Below are 20670 nucleotides of genomic sequence, written 5' to 3'. Positions count from 1 at the left end.
CTACCTTACTCATATCCCGTTTATGTCACAGCGCAGAAAGTCTGGAAACACCAATATGTGTGTGTAAAGAACAGGAATTCTAGGTAGCCCAGAATTTTAAAAGCAATATCTGCTATTTCACAAAATATTTTCAAGTTTCATAGAAAATATAAAGCTTTTAAAGAGGGAGACTAATGCATTGTACTCATAAACTGACATGCTGAATAGAGCCTCTTTGTACAACTACTTAAATAAAAAATTTCAGTAAAAGAACTGTAGAGCTGTCTTAAGATAGACAATAATCTCTGATTATCGTAGCAGAAAAAGGTAGGTTAAAAATAAAACTAAGCCAGGTACTGGTGGCTCATGTCTATAGCCCTAGCTACTCGGGAAGCTGAGATCTGAAGATCGTGGTTCAAAGCCAACCCAGGCAGAAAAGATCATGAGACTTTTATCTCCAGTTAATCAAAAAAGCCAGAAATGGAGCTGTGGTTCAAGTGGTAGAACACTATCCTTAAGCACAAAAGCTCAAGGACAGTACCTATGCCCAAGCCCCAGGACCTGCAAAATAAACAAATTTAGATACACTCTAAAATGTGGTGTTTCTATATGAATCTGGAAATCACACTTCAAAGTCTACACTGAAAATTAATGCAACAACTCATTGTCATTTGAAAAAATATATTGATCATTTCTTAGACTTCTATAATATTTACATCAAATTTATCAAACAATATAGTGATGCTAGGTTACAAATATAATGAAACTTCTTCATACTCCTCAGCATGAATTGATGGACCGTCAGAACTTTGTAAAAAATCAAACAAATTATGGCTGGGTCTTCTTGGCTTACCCCTATAATCTTAGCTGCTAAGGAGACTCAGATCTGCAGATATATCAATTCAGAGACAGCCTAAAGACAGAAGAATATACAAGACTCTTATCTCCAGTTAACCACAAAAAGCCACAAGTGGAACTGTGGCTCAATTGGTAGAGTGCTACCTTGAGCAAAAAACTAAGCAAGAGCATAAGGCCCTGAGTTCATCTTCAGTATGAGCACATTCACACAGAGATTATATGTGTTAATATTGTAAATACTTTAATACCATGCTGAACTCCTGATTCTGATATGAACTTACTGACACAAATGAGTAATGAGATACAAACCAGACCCTTAGTCCTTGAGTATTTCTTTTAGCAATTTCTCAGCCTTTGTTATTTCAATATTTTCAAAGCACCATTCGTTATTAACCTTTAGGATTGGCTATGCAAAGGAATTTTCTGAGAAAACTGATTTTTCTTTCATCTAGATTTTCCAAGAAATATTAAAAGTTTAAAAAGTAGATGAGGGGCTGGGAAGGTGGCTCAGTGGTAGAGCGCTTGCCTTGCATGCCTGAGGCCCTGGGTTCGATTCCTCAGCACCACATAAGCAAAAAGAAAAAAGCTGGAAGTGGAGCTGTGGCTCAAGTGGTAGAGCGCTAGCCTTGAGCTGAAGAGCTGAGGGACAGTGCCCAGGCCCAGAGTTCAGGCCCCACAACTGGACCCCCCCAAAAAAAAATAATATAAAAATAAAATAAAATAAAAAGTAGATGAAAAACAAGAGTAGATGAACTTGAGGTATGACTTCATAGTAAAATGCCTGCCTAGCAAGCAAAATGCCCTGAATTCAAACTGCAGTACTACCAAAGAAATGAAGGAGAAATGGATTATTAATTATGGAAAGGGTGACATTGATCAAGATGCACTGTGCACATAAATTGGCACACTGAATTGGAAACTATTTGTACAATGATAACCTAGGAATTTTTATATGACATATAAAAATATCAGTATCTAATATGAAGTGATGTTGATATTTTATTTCTCCTTTAACTACTCTCTTCAATGGATAGATACTATCTTCAATTTAATTATAGGATTTTTAATTTAATTATGATACACATGTTCCCTTTTTCTTCAAGCTACTAATAGTAAGTGGATCCAGGAACATCCAGAATCTGCATATAATCTTGTGAACTCACCACACTTAAAACCTGCCTGGGTTTTAGATAGAGCCCTTTGGCATTTCTCCTGTGATGTTGCAGAAGGGAAATACAGAGAAAAAGGAGTCCCTGCTTTGATTGAAAATGACCAACACATGAATGTAAGTATGTCTAGAGTGCACCAATTCAGAAAAACATTTCTAAAGTATACGTTAAATATATGGTTGCAATAGTATTCAATGAAAACATTTTACATATATATTTTAATATTGACATCTTTCAGTGCATTCGGCAAATAATGTGGGAGGACATTTTTCCAAAGATTCAACTCTGGGAATTTTTCCAAGTAGATGTGTGCAAATTAGTGGAGCAATTTAGAAGACTTCTCACACAAGGTAAAGGATATATATACACCCAGTCATCCCTAATCATCCGTTCAAAGTAAAAGCTACATTGGAGTTTCCCTGTTGATCTTAACATGGGGAGGGTAGATACAAAAGATGCCTCTGGAGTAGTTTATTTTGTTTCTTAAGAACTAAATTGTATGCTAAAGTTTTTTTTTTTTTGTCGGTCGTGGGGCTTGAACTCTGGGCATGGGCGCTGTCCCTCAGCTCCTCAGCTCTTCAGCTCAAGGCGAGCGCTCTACCACTTGAGCTACAGCATCACTTCCGGTTTTCTGGTGGTTTATTGGAGATAGGAGTCTCACGGTCTCTCCTGCCCAGGCTGGCTTTGAACCGCGATCCTCAGATCTCAGCCTCCTGAGTAGCTAGGATTACAGGCATGAGCCACCAGCGCCTGGCTTTATGCTAAAGTTTTAGATTAGAGTCTCCCTGTGAATATTTGCATTTAAGATATCATCTCTTCTATCTGGGCATGATGGCATGTATATTTCCTGTCTCTCTCTTGCTTTCTCTCTCTCTTCCAGAAAATAGGAGAGTAACCAAGTCTGATCCAGGGCAACATCTTAAGATTATTCAGGATCCTGAATACAGACGGTTTGGCTGCACAGTAGATATGAACATTGCACTGACAACTTTCATACCACATGGGTATGTTATAATCTTATCCTGTGAAATAAAGAATAATCTTAGGCAGGTGCCTCATGCCTGTAATCCTAGCTACTCAGGAGGCTGAGATCTGAGGATCATGGTTCAAAGCCAGCTTGGGCAGGAACATCTGTGAGATTCTTATATCCAGTTAACCACCAGAAAACCAGAAGTGGTGCTGTGGCTCATGTGGTAGAGCACTAGCCTCCAGCTGAAGAGCTCAGGAACACTGCCCAGGACCAGAGTTCAAGCCCCACAACCAACCAAAAAATCATAATAATCTTATTATAAACTTTTATGACTAGTAGGATTTTTATACTATTCATTAAAGCCCTCCATCTAAAGTAGAATAAAGTAATGCACTGTATTTCTACTATTTGACCACCCGACGTTTTCCTGGTTTTTCTGTGCACCAGTCCACCTTCCTATGTAGATATATAAACATTTTTACAATTCGAAAAGTTATTCAGTCATAATTAAGATCAATATAATTAGGGCTTCTATGACTCTCACTAGAAAACTTTTGAATGAAGGTTGTTTGAAACCACTCATTGAGCTTGTATTGTGCTGTCTGCACTAGCAATGGGCCAGCTGCAATTGAAGAGTGCTGTAACTGGTTCCGAAAGAGAATTGAGGACTTGAATTCAGAGAAGCGTCACCTCATCAACTCTCACCAGGAACAGGTTTTACCTATTTTTAAATTTTTCTTATTTTTGAATTACTGATTTGCCTTTTGTTTAAGTCTGTGTGCTGCTGTTGATGATGACTATGTAACACAATTTAACGTGTTTTTTTTTTCAGGCAGTCAATTGCCTTCTGGGAAATGTATATTATGAACGATTAGCTGGCCATGGTCCTAAACTAGGACCAGTCACTAGAAAGTACCCTTTAGTTACCAGGTATTCCATTTCAGTTTTCTTCTTGTTGATAGTTAAAAATGGAAAACCATATTTAATTTTCTAAATTAACCATAACATCTTCCTTAGTGCTGTGATTTAAAGACATTTCTGAAATTAAAATAGAAGTTTTGTGTCAGAAGTAGAGTTACTATTAATTTTGTTAGGAAAATGTTTAGTTAGAAAAACTAACATCAGCATAGACAAGTTATACTTTTATTATTTCTGTTAATGTGTATAGAGACTAAATAGTATCTTGGTCTATTTTCTGTTATTAAAATAGAATCCTGGGTAATTTTTAAAGAAATAAAGTTTAATTTGATTTAGGGTTTTAGAGACTGAGAATACTTAAGATCATAATACCAAAATCTGCTCAGCTTCTAGACAGAGCCTCATGTTTCCAAAGTACATGGCTGAAAGTAGAAGGGCATATGGAAGAGAGAAATCACCAGGGCAGCCTTACTTCCTAAAGACTCACTGTTATGATAACTAATTCAGCCCTTTGAGAGCAAGAACTCATTCACAGAACAGAGATGTTAGTTCCTTTGTGAGAGCTCTGTCCCCAGAACCCAAGTAACTACTCTGATGCCCCACCATGTTTAGGACTTAAGGTTCCAAGCTAGGCATGAGGGCACACACTTGTAATCCCAGCACTCAGGAGGCTTACGCAAGAAGATTGAGAGTTTGAAACAGCCTAGCTACATAGTGAAACCTTGCCTTACAAAAAGAAAATCCAAAAACTATACACACACACACACACAGGAATTATGGTTCCAACACATGAGCTTTTGGAGGACATATTCAAACTATACCACTCGTAAATTCCCTGTTAATGGAATTGAACAAGTATATAGGTCTTTACATTAATGCAAACATGTAGCATAGGGTGGGTGTTAGAGGGTAAACAGGCTTTCACAAAGCAATACCCGTTCTCCTTTCTTATCATTTCTTGAGGTTTCAAAAATTATTTACAGTGTTATTCTTGCATGCTACAATATTCTCCATTCTTCAAATCCTACTAGATTTACTGAAAAAGTCTATTGATGATCTTGCACATATATTATAAATACTAGCAAACTACTTGATTGTACGCATTGGGGAAGAAGTGTAATTTTTTTTTAATATTGCTAATTAAAATTCTCTCCAAGGACTCTGTGTGGATTTAAATTTAATTCTTTCTCTCTAGGTACTTTACTTTCCCATTTGGAGAAATGGCCTTATCAGCAGAAGAATCTATGATCCACCTCCCAAACCAAGCTTGTTTCCTGATGGCACACAATGGATGGGTAATGGGAGATGATCCTCTTCGAAACTTTGCTGAACCAGGTGCATCATTTTGACTTCTCTGTGGACAGGGAAAGAAGACATCATGGAAAGCTCACAATATAATCAGCTCCCTTGGTTTATTATCCCCTCACTAGACTCATGATTTTTAAGCTCTTTCACCAGAGATATCAGAGATGCATCAGTTTAAGAGAAAAGAGAAGGTATTGACAAAAAGGATAGGATTTATCTCCTTTCTTCTTTGTCTTCCTACCTCTCATTTTCTCAAACTGAATGGTGTGTGTGTGTGTGTGTGTGTGTTGGGCTTTGGGCTAGGATCAGAGCCTCAGTATTGTTTCCCTGTGCTTTTTTTTTTTTTGGGGGGGTGGGGGGGCCTGTCATGGGGCCTGAACTCTGGACCTGGGCGCTGTCCCTCAGCTCTTCAGCTGAAGGCTAGCGCTCTACCACTTGAGCCACAGCACCACTTCCGACTCTTTTCTTTTTGCTTATGTGGTGCTAAGGAATCAAACTCAGGGCCTCATGCATGCAAGGCAAATGCTCTACCACTGAGCCACCTTCCCAGCCTTCCCTGCGCTTTTTTGCACAAATGTAGCACAGCAGTCTACGACTTGAACTACAGCTCTACTTCTAGTTTTGTTTTGTTTTTTTTGCTAGTTAATTGGAGATAAGAGTCTCCTGAACTTTGCTGCCTAGGCTGACTTCAGACTGTGGTCTTCAGATCTTAGCCTCTTTTTTTTTTTTTTTTTGCCAGTCCTGAGGCTTGAACTCAGGACCTGGGCACTGTCCCTGAGTTGCTTTTTGCTCAAGGCTGGAGCATGATCACTTGAGCCACAGCACCACTTCTGGCTTTTTCTGTTTATGTGGTACTAATGAATTAAACCCAGGGCTTCATGCATGCTAGGCAAGCACTCTACCACTAAGCCACAGTCCCAGCACAGATGTTAACCTCTTTAGTAGCTTGGATTACAGGCATGAGCCACTAGTGCCCAGCTACTAAATAGGTTTTCTGTTGTTTTTTGTTTTTGTTTTTGTCGGTTGTGGTGCTTGAACTCTGGGCCTGGGCACTGTCCCTCAGCTCCTCAGCTCAAGGCTAGCACTCTACCACTTGAGCCACAGCCACTTCCAGTTTTTCTGGTGGTTTATTGGAGATAAGAGTTTCATGGCTTTTCCTGCCTGGGCTGGCTGTTAACCTTGATCCTCAGATCTCAACCTTCTGAGTAGCTAGAATTAGAGGCATGAGCCACCTGTGCCCAGCTGAATAGCTTTTATATATCTATTTATATGTCTATCTTATGTGTCATAGGAGTGAGATTTCAAGGCCAGCCTGGGTTAGACTCAGGGTTAGACCCAGGGCAAAACTGTTTCAAAAAACAAAGTGTGTGTGTGTTTGTGTGTGTGTTTATATTCTTTAAAGTTTTTATATATACTGTTATTTCTATATTTCTATTACCATTTTTCCTTAAGAAACAACTTGGATTTTTGAAACTAAACCCATGTTTCTAGAAGAGACTATACTAGAATTTTTGCAGAATACGCATGAGATTTAAGTTAATATTAATTTTTTGAAACTTTATCTCCCATCTTAGCATTTTTTTATTTTGTTCTTCAGGATTGAACCAGGTCTTCACACATACATGACAAATACTCTGCCCCTGAGCTATATCCTCATCCCCATTTTAGATAAAATTATAACCAATATGTCATTGTGGTTTAAAAAAATGCAATTTAAAAATTGTTTCCTGGGCTGGGAAGGTGGCTCAGTGGTAGAGAGCTTGCCTTGCATGCATGAGGCCCTGGGTTCGATTCCTCAGCACCGCAGAAAAAATAAAAAAGCTGGAAGTGGCGCTGTGGCTCAAGTGGTAGAGTGCTAGCCTTGAGCTGAAGAGCTGAGGGACAGTGCCTAGGCCCAGAGTTCAGGCCCCATGATGGGACCCAAAAAAAACCAAAAATTGTTTCCTTAGTGTAATTATTTTCATTTTTTGTTCTTGAACCATTGAAAGCAAGATTCTTTTAACAGGTTCAAACGTGTATTTAAGGAGAGAGCTTATTTGCTGGGGAGACAGTGTTAAATTACGCTATGGGAGTAAACCAGAAGACTGCCCCTACCTCTGGGCACACATGAGAAAATACACGGAAATAACTGCGACTTATTTCCAGGGAGTACGTCTGGACAACTGCCACTCAACACCTCTCCACGTGGCTGAGGTACAGAAGCACAATTCACAGTTCATCTCCATTCAGAATCGACACTCAGTATCCTATCCTTAAATAGACTTTGTAGCTGGGCACTGGTGGCTCACACCCGTAACATTAGCTACTCATTAGGCTGAGATCTGAGGATCACGGTTCATAGCCAGCTCAGGCAGAAAAGTCGGTGAGACTCTTATCTCCAATTAACCACTAGAAAAATCAGAAGTGGCTCTGTGGCTCAAAAGGTAGAATGGTAGCCTTGAGCTGAAGAGCTGAAGGTCAGCATCCAGGCAGAGTTCAAGACCCACAACCGACAACAACAACAACAAAAATAGACTTTGTAGATACCTGTTTCACTGTGTTAGCTACATTGATTTGGTGGTAATATTTAAACATTGCATAATTTACCTAACTAGCGATCTTTTGATGAAGTTTTTTTTTGTTGTTTGATGAAGTTTTTTGTTAGTGTTGTTGCTTTAATTTTTTTTTTTGTGTGTCGGTCATGGGGCTTGAACTCTGGGCCTGGGCACTGTCCCTCAGCTCTTCAGCTCAAAGCGAGCGCTCTACCACTTGAGCTACAGCGCCACTTCCGGTTTTCTGGTGGTTTATTGGAGATAGGAGTCTCACGGTCTCTCCTGCCCGGGCTGGCTTTGAACCGCGATCCTCAGATTTCAGCCTCCTGAGTAGCTAGGATTATAGGCGTGAGCCACCAGCCCCCGGCTTGCTTTAATTTTTTGTGTGTGGTACTAGAGATCAACCCCAGAGCCTTTCATATGGTTTTTTGTGTTTTTTTTTTTTTTTTTTTTTGTCGTTCGTGGGGCTTGAACTCTGAACCTGAGCACTGTCCCTGCACTCTTCAGCTCAAGGCGAGTGCTCTACCGCTTGAGCCACAGCGCCACTTCTGGTTTTCGAGTGGTTTATTAGAGATAAGAGTGTCACGAACTTTCCTACCCGGGCTGGCTTTGAACTGTGATCCTCAGATCTCAGCCTCCTGAGTAGCTAGGATTACAGGTGTGAGCCACCAGTGCCTGGCAAGCCTTTCATATGTTAGGCAAATGCTCTACTATTGAACTGTACCCCTATTCCTCAGTGATTATTTAGAATTGACATTGTGGCATTTGAAGTTAATTTTAGCTGCATTGATTCAATTTCTTATCAATTATTCATAAAAACAAAAGCATAAACATAATTGTTGTCTATTCATTTGGAGGATTTTTAAGCAACTTTTTAACAATGCCAGTATTTATAATACTATATTCTACCTAATACAAGTTTGCAAATGAACACACTTTTCAACCTCCTTATAAGATCTATAGTAGCTTCCTACTCATAGATGATCTTTGAAAATACGTGCTTGTCTGAAAATATCTACGCTTATACTTTGAGGACAGTATTACATCTATTTCTAGCTTGGTGATAAAAAAAAAAATCTAGTCTTTTAATTTGGAATGATTTAGTAATAAATGTTAGTTAAGCTGCTTTAGCTGTAAAAAGTGTTGGAGGGTCTTTGTTATTGTTGTTGTTTTTGGTGTGTCAGTCCTGGGGCTTGAACTTAGGGCCTAGGTGTTATTCCTGAACTTTGTGCTTAAGGCTGATGCAAACACTTAAACCACAGCTCCACTTCCAGCTTTTTGGTATTATTTGGAGATAAGAGTCTCTTGGGCTTTCCTGCCCAGGCTGGCTTTGAACCTCCATCCTCAGAACTCAGCCACTGAGTACCTAGGATTACAGGCATGAGCCACTGGCACCTGCCTGAAGTGTGTTTTTTAAATATTCCTTTAACAACAGAAAAAAAAAAACCCTAAAAATATACTTGTAACATTGTTATAATATTATGAGAAAAAAATGGAGGTTAAAATTAATGCCCCTCATTTGGTATTACAAAACCCTGTAGGATTGTATTTTTTTACCTGATAGAATCTCAAATATTTTTTATTTACCTTTGTGCAGATGTTACACAAAAAAGAAAAAAAAATCAGAACCAATCTGATTTCCTATTATAAGCCAGCATATTGTGATTCTCAGCTTGAAAGTTAGCACCAATGTGAAAACTGTAAAGTGTTAAGAGTTTAGTACTGGTTTTAGTTTGGCCATTCAGAGCATAGCTTTATAGTACCTACCAGTTAAACTTAGTCAACCACCAGGAAACTGACAGTCTTAAGAAAGGCATTAAAAAAATACACACAGTTTACATTTTTTATCGACACTAACATTTTTTTCTTCTTCCCTTTTCCCCCTTGTGTCCCTATCTATGTCTTTACAAAATCTAATCTTTCCTTTTTTTTTACTGTACTGTAAACATTTTCATATTACCTATGCATTCTGGTCTGTTGGTGTTTTCTTACATGCGTACAAAATCTATTTGGAAATTATTTCTGAATTTCTGTTTTGTCTAACCACATAATCTGTGTCAAATCCACACCTAGCCGTGCCTCCTTCCTCTCTGTCCACCTTGCCCTCCTTTCTCTTTTACATATGCAACTGTACTTTTTGCAGTACATGTTGGATGCTGCTAGGAAACTGCAACCCAATTTATATGTCGTGGCTGAACTGTTCACGGGAAGTGAAGAGGTGGACAATATCTTTGTGACTAGACTTGGCATTAGCTCCTTGATAAGAGGTAAGGTTGGTGAAGTCCACTTCCTGTCTAAAACTTTAGCTTTTCTTTAAGTAGATGAAAAGTTATATAATACCTTTAAAATTTTTAACACAGCTAAAAGTCTATTAAATTGTTTATATGTTTTCTTATATAACTCAATATATTTCTTTAATTTTAATCATTTTAAAAATTTTCTTTTAAATAGTTGTACAAAGGAGTTTCAGTTCAACATGTCAATTTATGTGGACCATGCATCTTGATCAGTGTGTCTATTATTCTCCTTTCCCAAGCTCAGCCAATTTTTGTCAGTAAAATTCTGCTTTTTGTTGATACTAATTTCAAATAGAAAGATAAGTAGAACCGTGGCTTAAATGTTAGAGTGCAAGTGTTGAGTGAAAAAGCTAAGAAACAGTGTCCAGGCCCCAAGTTCAAGCCCTATTACCAAGAAAGAAAGAAGGAAGTGAAGGAAGGAGAATCAAGAAAAAAAAGGAAAGGAATGGAAAGGAAGGAAGGAAGGAAGGAGGAAGGAAGGAAAAAAAAAAGAATTTACTAAGATTGGAAGACCAGAGGGACAGCAGTACAAGTTCAAGGCCAGCACCAGCTACACAAGATCCTTTCTCAAAAAATAAAAATCCAGTGGAGTAAATTGATAGTTCACAAACAAAACTGCATTTTTATAGAAAATATACAAATCTGTTTTTCATCTCCTAACTAGATTTTATGTTTTTCTCTCATTGATTTGATACAAATCATGTAAAAATGCGTAAGTGAAACTACTGTTACCATTTTTTCTTTTTCTCCCTCTCTTTTCTCTTGGTAGTACTGAGGTTTGAACTCAGGGCCTGTCACTTGAAAGGCTGGCAAAATACCACTGAGCCATGCCTCCCTCCATCCCCTGTTCTTTTTTCTACGAGAGCTATTTTTCCAGTTATTAGAAGACTTCTTAGGATTTGTAAACATTTAGTTGCCTATTTGTGATAATGTTGATGAGGTTTGTATTTTAAAAATCAGTCGTGATAAGAAATGCAACCTCTCCTTGGACACAAGTAATACTGATTGTTAAAATTTTCTGTATTGCTTGACAGAGGCAATGAGCGCATACAACAGTCATGAAGAAGGCAGGCTGGTTTACCGATATGGAGGAGAGCCTGTAGGATCCTTTGTTCAGCCCTGTCTGAGGCCTTTGATGCCAGCTATCGCCCATGCCCTGTTTATGGATATTACCCATGATAACGAATGTCCTATTGTGGTAAGCACCAGTCCTTTTCACAGATTCATGACATTTAGTTATGCTTAGTATCTATAATACCCACATACTCCAAAAAGTAGTAGCTTAGGCTTAAAAGTGATTGTACTATATGGTTTTTAGGATGTTTTGTGGTATGTTTTAAATAAACGTTTGTAATAGAGTATGTTTAAGCTGGGCATCAGTGGTTCACACTTGTGGTTCACACCTGTAATTCTGGATACTCAGGAGGCTTAGCTCTCTGAGGGTCACTGTCCAAAGCCACCCAGAGCAAGAAAGTACATGAGACCCATCCTTAATTAACCAACAAAAGAACCACAAGTGGTAATGTCCCTCAAGTGGTAGAGTGCTAGCCCTGAGGAAAAATACTAAGACTGCCTAGGCCTTGAATTCAAACCCCAGTTCTGGGGCGCGCGCGCGCACACACACACACACACACACACACACAATGTATTTATGTTATTATCCTTTTCATTATGCTATATACTAGCACTTTGCATATGAAAGAAAGTAAACTTTTGCTTTCTTCTCATTTTCTAGCATAGATCTGCCTATGATGCTCTCCCGAGTACCACTATTGTTTCTATGGCATGCTGCGCTAGTGGAAGCACTCGAGGCTATGATGAGCTAGTGCCTCACCAGGTTGGTTCACCGGCTGTTCCTTACCAGCCACATGACTACCAACTTTGATCACTTTCATCCAAAGTTCTCATTGTAACTGTAATGTATACATGATCAAGTTGTACCTTTCTTTAGATTTCAGTGGTTTCTGAAGAAAGATTTTATACTTCTTGGAATCCTGGAGCCTCGCCATCCAATACAAGTGATGTCAATTTCCAGAGTGGAATTATTGCAGCCAGGTGTGCTGTCAATAAACTTCATCAAGAGCTTGGGGCCAAAGGTTTCATTCAGGCAAGAAACTTAAGTTTTCTGCATTTCTTTCTGAAGGACCACCAGCTTCCAGGTGGAGTGTTAACCTCCTTGCTCTTTCCATTTCTCAGGTGTATGTCGATCAGGTTGATGAAGACATAGTGGCAGTCACGAGACACTCGCCCAGTACCCACCAGTCGGTTGTGGCTGTATCCAGAACTGCGTTCAGGAATCCCAAAACTTCCTTTTACAGCAAGGAAGTGCCTCAAATGTGTATCCCTGGTAATGTAACCTGAGAACTGTTATCATTACATTCAACTGTATTCAAATGTTTCATGCCATTGTCTTTATATGCCATGTGTAGTGCAAGACAAACATAAATGCTATTGAGAAAAGGAATTAGAATCTTGGCTTGTATTTTGCCTGTGTATGCCAGTCCTGGGGCTTGAACTCAGGCCTCACACTCTCACTTGGCTTTTTGATTCAGGGTTGCTGCTCTACCACTTGACTCACAGATCCACCTCCATATTTGTGGTAGTTAATTGGGGATAAGCTGGCATTGAACCATGATTCTCAGATCTCAGCATCCTTAGTACCTAGGGTTACAGGTGGAGCCACAAGTGCCACACTTATATAACATGTTTTTCTGTGTGAATCAAACTCTGGACAGAAATATCCTCAAATGTTAATTAAGCTTTTGAGTTGTGAAATATTCTTGTTTATATCTTACATATTCTGTTTTTTTCCTAATACATATATAATGGACATTTGTCTCACATCCTGGACAATCTATTTGTATATTGTGTGTGTATATATGATGATGATGTGTATATGTTTACATATGTTTGTATATTTATACACATTACACATGTATGTATTCATATATATATAATTATATATTGTGAAAGCAAAATTTAAGTATATGTATACATATAAAATGGAAACTATCTTAATTTTTAAGCCTCTTCATAAAAATTCATCTTCACCTACCATTCTAGCCCCATATCATACCACTATTTTAGCCACATAAATATTTTTACTGGTCTTTAAATAGTCTTACTCTACCAGTACATGAATTGTTTATATTCTTTTTTTTTTTTTTTGGTTCAGTTGTGAGACTTGAACTCAGGACCTGGGTGCCGTTCTTTATCCTCTTTGTGCTCAAGGCTAGCACTCTACCACTTGAGCCACAGCACCATTTCACTTCTGGTTTTTGAGTGGTTCTTTGGAGATAAGAGTCTCACAGAGACTTTCCTGCCTGGCTTCAAACCATGATCCTCAGATCTCAGCCTCCTTAGTAGCTAGGATTACAGACATGGGTCACCAAGGCCCAGCTGTTTATATTCTTTAAGAACTGAAGTTCTGCCTCTTTTGAATAATCACTGTTGGGCTGGGAAGGTGGCTCAGTGGTAGAGCGCTTGCCTTGCATGCCTGAGGCCCTGGGTTCGATTCCTCAGCACCACATAAGCAAAAAGAAAAAAGCCAGAAGTGGTGCTATGGCTCAAGTGGTAGAGCGCTACCCTTGAGCTGAAGAGCTGAGGGACAGCGCCCAGGCCCAGAGTTCAGGCCCCACAACCGGACCCAAAAAAAAAAAAAAAATTGAATAATCACTGTCTCCCCTAAACATATAACAGTTATAAAACAAGTCCCCAAGACTCTCTTTTTTATTGAGTGGCTTAGTTCTAGATATATTCTATTTGGTGTTACAGATGGTGTTTTATAGCATAGCATGGTTCTGTGCAAGCATCAACCACTAACCAGTTCATTGAGAGAATGAAGAGTCCCGTAAAAATAATAACATTCTGTTATGTATTGCTAGTTTCTAAATATGCATATAACTCCAATTTGGAAAAATGGTCAACCTGAAATGTTTTGGGTTTAAATGATCATCATTTTCCTTGATTATACCTAAATTTCTATTCAGTAATCTGTCTGGTTCATAGTGTTCATGTTAGTTTTCTGTAGTTGTTTGTATTTTTCATGTTGGGGATTGAACCTAGGACCTCATGTGCTTGGCATACAGTCTGCCACTGACCTGTACTCCCAGCTCCCCCACTTAGTTTCTTTATCTAGAACTCAGTCACTGTACAGTGTTAGTGCAACCTTTCTTTGGGTCATTGATGGTTCTCAAAACATTTCCCTTTGGGCTGGGAAGTTGGCTCAATGGTAGAGCGCTTGCCTTGCATTCCTGAGGCCCTGGGTTCGATTCCTCAGTACCACATAAGCAAAAAGAAAAAAGCCGCAAGTGGCGCTGTGGCTCAAGTGGTAGAGCGCTAGCCTTGAGCTGAAGAGCTGAGGGACAGCGCCCAGGTCCAGAGTTCAGGCCCCATAACTGGACCCAAAAAAAAAAAAAAAAAATTTCCCTTTGTCAGCTACAAAACTGATTTTTCACTGTCTCATGTGCTGTTACACTAGTATTTAATTTTTAATATTATGGTTAATACTGTTTCTATTTAATTTTTAGTGTATCTTAAGAATGATATTTCATTAAGAATTTTATGCATTACTAGGCAAAATTGAAGAGGTAGTTCTTGAAGCTAGAACTATTGAGAGAAGCACAAATCCTTATAGGAAGGATGAGAAGTCAATCAATGGATTGCCAAATATCACAGTAGAAATTAAAGAACATATTCAGGTATTGGGATGCACTTATTTCTATTCTGTTTAATATTTTAAGGACATTAAAATTATTTGTTGAATGAATTGTTTTAAATAATTTTTCCAAGCTGAATGAAAGTAAAATTGTTAAACAAGCTGGAGTTGGTACAAAAGGACCCAATGAATATATTCAAGAAATAGAATTTGAAAATTTATCTCCAGGAAGTGTTATTATATTCAGGTATGTTCATTAGAGTACACACTGTTGACCTTACTTATATTTAAAATAGTTTTTATAGCCTGTTCATTTTGAGTACGTTGCTCCTAAAAATTAACTTTTTTTTATTCACATTATTCAGAGTTAGCCTTGATCCACATGCCCAAGTTGCTGTTGGAATTCTTCGAAATCATCTGACACAGTTCAGTCCTCACTTTAAATCTGGGAGCCTGGCTGTTGACAACTCAGATCCTATACTAAAAATCCCTTTTTCTTCGTAAGTGTACCTTATTCTGTAGAGATTTATTGTGTTAGTGACTGGCCTGACTTAACTGATTTTAAATAGCCTCCATAGCCTTGCTGCTTACTCAGTGGATGGTCCAAGGATCAGCAGTGTCAGCACCCGCTGCTGGGGACATTTGTTTACTATTGCTTTCTCATTTGTGCCCATGTGTGCTTTGTCATGTTATATTCATGTAGATACACACACACACACGTATGCACTTCATTTTTCTGACCTAGGTTTTCTCCTTTTGTTTTTGTGTATAAAACAGGTAAAACTTCAGTATTTACTCAATTGTCTTTATGTTCTAATTCTTAGTATTGCCTCTAAATTAACCTTGGCTGAGCTAAACCAGATACTTTATCGATGTGAGTCAGAAGAACAAGAAGATGGTGGAGGCTGTTACGATATACCAAACTGGTCATCGCTTAAGTATGCAGGCCTCCAAGGTAAGCTGTTATAAAGTGGTTAAACAAGTTAAGTGTCTTCTTTATAGAAGTAAGAGTATGAGCTTAGAGCATAACACCTGGGTTTACAGTATGACTTTGCCCCTTATTCATTGTCTTTTGGAACATAACACCTCTAAAGCCCAATTTCTGCTTCAACAAAATGTGCCTAATAGCTGGGTGGGTTGGTACACATCTATGATCTCAGCACACAGGAGGCCAAGGTAGGAAGAGGCCACACTGATCTACATACCAAGACGCTGTCTCAAAAAAGAGTAATAATAAAATTGAATAATATTACGTAAATAGAAGACTATATGAGGATTAAATGAGATCATTCACATAAAACACTAAAAACAGGATTTGGCACAAAGTACTCAGTAATAAGTATTAACCTAGAATTGTGGTTTCTGTGTCTTTCCTTCAGGTCATTTATGCTTCTTAAATATATATTAATCTTGATTAATATTTCTTGACTTGGTTTATCCTGTAATCAAATACAGAACTTGCCCAGTAGAACTCCAAATGGGAATGGGTTGTAAATATAACACATTTTTCTTTTTTATCTGATTGGAATTTTTTATTACATGTTTGATTCATACTCTAAAGAGAATGGATAGCAAAATATTATGTATTTAGTAAGATGGGCTAATTAACTAAGTATTTGCTATCAGTTTAATCCGGCTGGTTGTTATGATTTTCTTATTTTCCATAGAACCTGTATTCTTGGTTCTGTGCTTTCCCAGTGCCTCCTTTTCATAATAATGTCCTTATTCTCCCACTGGTACCTAGTTCACTTCTGTGCTACTATAACCTTACTTGCCCTGAGAATATGGTCCCTTATTTGAGGAATTAATTTGTGTGTGTGTGTGTGTGTGAGAGAGAGAGAGAGAGAGAAAGAGAGAGAGAGTGGGGGGGGTGCGTGTGTTAAGAAATAGGTGTTACCACCAGACTCGTTGGGTTACACTGACTAGCTGAAGAACCATGGAGTAGAGAGTTAGATTCTGCATGTCAGTGTTTCTTCTGGAAAGTGGAGATAGTGTAAATGCCTGCAGTGGGGTCTATGCATAGGTTTAGAGTTAATTCTTGTAAATTAGGCTTAGTTCAAGGTAAGGACTTGGAAAGCCTTCGATATAAAATTCCACTGCACAGATTGTTCCTTGAGAAAGTAGAGTGTATGTTTGTTTCTTTACGTACTTATGTTTTTATGATACCAGAGTTTGCTAGGGGGGTCCTCTACTCCTTCAGTGACATGTCTCCTCCTCGCCCCAGTCTTACTTTACTTAATTTTCTGATAGTATCTCACACTTTTTTTTGCTCTGGTCAGCCTGGGCTGTGATCCACCTACATAGCTAAGATGACAGGCTAGAACCATCACACCCAGCTTTTTATTGAGATGAATTTTCATGGTCTTATTATCCAGGCTGGATTTGAACCACAGTCTTCCAAGTCTCTGTCTCCTGGGTAACTGGAATTGCACATGACTTTCCATACCCAGCAGATTTATCTTTTCCATTATTGTTATTGCTATTTTCTGTAGCTTTTATCCCTCTTAGAAAACCAAGCACATACAAAACAGGAGTGAACTTTTCTGAGACTTTTTATACTTAGGAAATTTTGGATTTTATTCCTAAAAATATTCTTGTTGTAATGCAAAATACTTTGTGCATGAGTTATAAAGAAGCATCTATGTTACAAGTTTTAATCAAATATTTTACTATGCTTTTGCTCTAAACTATTGAACTCCTACTACTTGATTTACTATATCACACTTTTGTAATACCTTTTTTTAATTGATTTTTGTCTTATAAAGTGACCATGCTTACCTTTTCTAAATACAATTACTCTCATCTTATTTGCTTCTTACTTTACAAGCAATCCCTCTTCCATCTAATAGTTGTTATTGTTGATGATTTTGTACTGGTACTGGGGCTTTAACTCAGGGCTTAGCACTTTCTCAGCTTTTTTTTTTTTTTGGTCAGTCATGGGGCTTGAACTCTGGTCCTGGGTGCTGTCCCTGCACTCTTCGGCTTAAGGCGAGCACTCTGCTGTTTGAGCCATGTGCCACTTCCGGTTTTCTAATGCTTTTATTGGAGATAAGAGTCTCACAGACTTTCCTGCCTGGGCTGGCTTTGAACCGCAGTCCTCAGATCTCAGCCTCCTGAGTAGCTAGGATGATAGGCATGAGCCACCAGCACCAGGCTCTCTTAGCTTTTTTGCTTAGGGCTGATATTATACTACTTGAGGAACTTCAGCTTTTTACTCCATAATTGAAGATGAGTCTATGGATTTGTCTGCCTGGGCTAACTTTGAACCTCAATCCTCTGATCTCAGCCTCAATAGCTAGGATTATAGATGTGAGCCACCTATAAAGCATCCGGCTACCTTTAACAGCTTAACAGTTTCAGCAACACATTGGATATTTCTAACACAGTTAATAGCATCCTAAAACAAAATCAAACCTGATCTCTCTCTCCTAAGCAACATTCCATTGCCTCCTTCCCTGCTTCTTGTAATATTCCATATTCTGTTAGATTTCCTCAGTAATCAGAAGTTATGCTGTGTAGACACTTTCTCAAATTCTCTTTTGCAGACCATCTCCTCTTTCTATAGTTACCATCCTATCCAAGCCAGCTAACTAGCTTTCCAATCTCTTCTTACCCCCACACAAATCATTGCCCTTGGTCTCTGTCAGATGTTTCTGAAACACTGCTTCCGTCATGCTATTCCTTAGTCAGTGTGCTGCCAGCATTTCCTGAGCAATGTTCATCTTCCTTGAAAGTGCTAGGACATGCGTAGAACAGTGTTTTATACTATCTTGTTACCTAGTCTGTTTATAAAGTTTATTTACCAGGGAAGATGAAAAGGGGAAAAAGCTATATCTTAAATGTATTCATTTTTAATTTCTGAAAACTTGACCCAGTAAAATCCATCAAATTCTAACCAAATGAATTTAGTGAAAAGGACACAGTAAAGCCAGAATAATTTTTTGTGCCAGTATCAGGGGTTTAACTCAAGACTTTGTCCTCTTGCTTGGCCATTTTTTCCCTCAAGGATGGCGCTCTAACACTAGAGCCATACCTCCCTTTTAGCTTTTTGCTAGTTATTTGGAAATAAAGAGTCTCACATATTTTCGGTCTGGGCTGGTTTTGAACTTCAGATTTCAGTCTCCAAAGGAGCTATGATTATAGGCATGAGCCACCAGTGCCTGGCTCAAATTTTATTTTTTGTCAGTCGTGGGGCTTGAACTCTGGGCCTGGGTGCTGTCCCTCAGCTCTTCAGCTCAAGGCGAGAGCTCTACCACTTGAGCCACAGCACCACTTCCAGTTTTCTGGTAGTTAATTGGAGATAAGAGTTTCACGGCCTTTTCTGCCCGGGCTGGCTTTGAACTGCGATCCTCAGATCTTAGCCTCCTGAGTAGCTAGGATTACAGGCGTGAGCCACCGGTGCCTGGCTTCAAAATATTTTTAAAGGTAGAAATCATTGTCTTATTGAGTGAAGTAAGTACAGTTCTTATATCATTTAAATGACAGAATCCACTGTGTAGTCATAGGAATTCTAATACTTCTGATTAAGAACTCAGCCTAATCATTAGATGCCTAATACTGCACTTTGATACTTTGGTTAGTTCCAAGTGTTTCCTGTTATGTTTCAAACATAACAGCTTCTTCTTTCCAAAGCTGGTTTTGTTCTTTTTTTTTTTTTTTTTTTTGGGTCCGGTCGTGGAGCCTGAACTCTGGGCTGGGCGCTGTCCCTCAGCTCTTGAGCTCAAGGCTAGCGCTGTACCACTTGAGCCACATCGCCACTTCCGGCTTTTTTCTTTTTGCTTATGTAGTGCTGAGGAATTGAACCCAGGGCCTCAGGCATGCAAGGCAAGCGCTCTACCACTGAGCCACCTTCCCAGCCCCTGGCTTTGTTCTTATATCACATTGGATTTCCTGTTCTTTCTGAAACCATTTCTATGATTTTCTTAAATCTGCCTGAATAGTACTGAGTCTACCATGTCTTAACATCAATACATACAGGCGTGTCCGTTTTCTTCTTGAAGTCAGTACAGGTGTATTTGAATAAGCGTACCAGAAGTTCTGACTCTGGGAAAGCTCTGGCTCCTGTGGCAGTAGTCACCATCCATTGTCTTGGTATCCTGTTCTATCCTGTACCACCTTTACCTGCCACCACACTAAGCACCATTGTGGACCAGGCTGCCTTTGTGTCTTCTCCTCTGTGTTTACCCCAAATCATTCAAGTCTAGGGAGCATTTCAGCTCTGCTAGTAATGTAGAAATGTCTGCATTTTCAGGATTAATGTCCGTATTGGCAGAAATAAGACCAAAGAATGACTTGGGGCATCCCTTCTGTGATAATTTGCGATCTGGAGATTGGATGATTGACTATGTCAGTGGCCGGCTTGTTTCTCGATCAGGAAATATTGCTGAGGTAAAGTAAAGCTTTATTATATCACTATTATATATAATATTTACATATGTTCTTGAGCTTTTTGCTTCCCTTCATTATCATTAAATTCTAATAAATGGAAATCTAGTTAATTGATATCTGGATAGCAAAGTTACATGTTTAGATTTACCTTTTCACATATACACAGCAAATTAACCTTTTAAATTGTTTTTATAACAGGTTGGTAAATGGTTACAGGCTATGTTCTTCTACCTGAAGCAGATCCCACGATACCTCATCCCATGTTACTTCGATGCTATTTTAATTGGTGCATATACCACTCTTCTAGATACAGCATGGAAGCAGATGTCAAGGTATAGACAACAGAGCTCTGATAATAGAAATGTTTGTGTAGTAGCTATCTGCAGAGTCACTTGATACATTGGTGTAAAAAAACTAAAACATAGTTAGGTGCCAGTGGCTTTAATGCTTCCTACAAAAGAGGCTGAAATCTGAGAACTGAGGTTCAAAGCCAGCTTAGCTGACAAATTTATGAGATTATTTATTTATTTGTTTGTTTGTTTGTTTGTTTAGGTTGGTCATGGGGCTTGAACTCTGGGCCTGGGCACAGGACATCAGC

At 38.8% G+C, this 20670-nt stretch overlaps 1 protein-coding gene across 1 annotated transcript in view; it reads left to right on the top strand.

The window, feature by feature from the left end:
* Positions 1 to 20670, top strand: part of Agl (amylo-alpha-1, 6-glucosidase, 4-alpha-glucanotransferase) — a 65845-nt gene that overhangs the window by 22036 nt on the left and 23139 nt on the right. The window contains exons 6-23 of the mRNA XM_042682993.1: positions 1941 to 2122; positions 2245 to 2356; positions 2887 to 3010; positions 3588 to 3690; positions 3809 to 3906; positions 5090 to 5229; positions 7205 to 7392; positions 9874 to 9997; positions 11062 to 11225; positions 11763 to 11864; positions 11979 to 12134; positions 12224 to 12374; positions 14603 to 14727; positions 14819 to 14931; positions 15050 to 15184; positions 15509 to 15639; positions 19936 to 20072; positions 20271 to 20404. Coding sequence (XP_042538927.1) covers positions 1941 to 2122; positions 2245 to 2356; positions 2887 to 3010; positions 3588 to 3690; positions 3809 to 3906; positions 5090 to 5229; positions 7205 to 7392; positions 9874 to 9997; positions 11062 to 11225; positions 11763 to 11864; positions 11979 to 12134; positions 12224 to 12374; positions 14603 to 14727; positions 14819 to 14931; positions 15050 to 15184; positions 15509 to 15639; positions 19936 to 20072; positions 20271 to 20404 — 2419 coding nt within the window. The remainder of the gene's footprint in view (positions 1 to 1940; positions 2123 to 2244; positions 2357 to 2886; positions 3011 to 3587; positions 3691 to 3808; positions 3907 to 5089; positions 5230 to 7204; positions 7393 to 9873; positions 9998 to 11061; positions 11226 to 11762; positions 11865 to 11978; positions 12135 to 12223; positions 12375 to 14602; positions 14728 to 14818; positions 14932 to 15049; positions 15185 to 15508; positions 15640 to 19935; positions 20073 to 20270; positions 20405 to 20670) is intronic.

This window comes from Dipodomys spectabilis, unplaced genomic scaffold (genome assembly GCF_019054845.1).
Source record: "Dipodomys spectabilis isolate Male_0828 unplaced genomic scaffold, ASM1905484v1 ptg000002l, whole genome shotgun sequence".
NCBI lineage: Eukaryota > Metazoa > Chordata > Mammalia > Rodentia > Heteromyidae > Dipodomys > Dipodomys spectabilis.
This window is presented reverse-complemented; position numbering and strand designations above follow the sequence as displayed.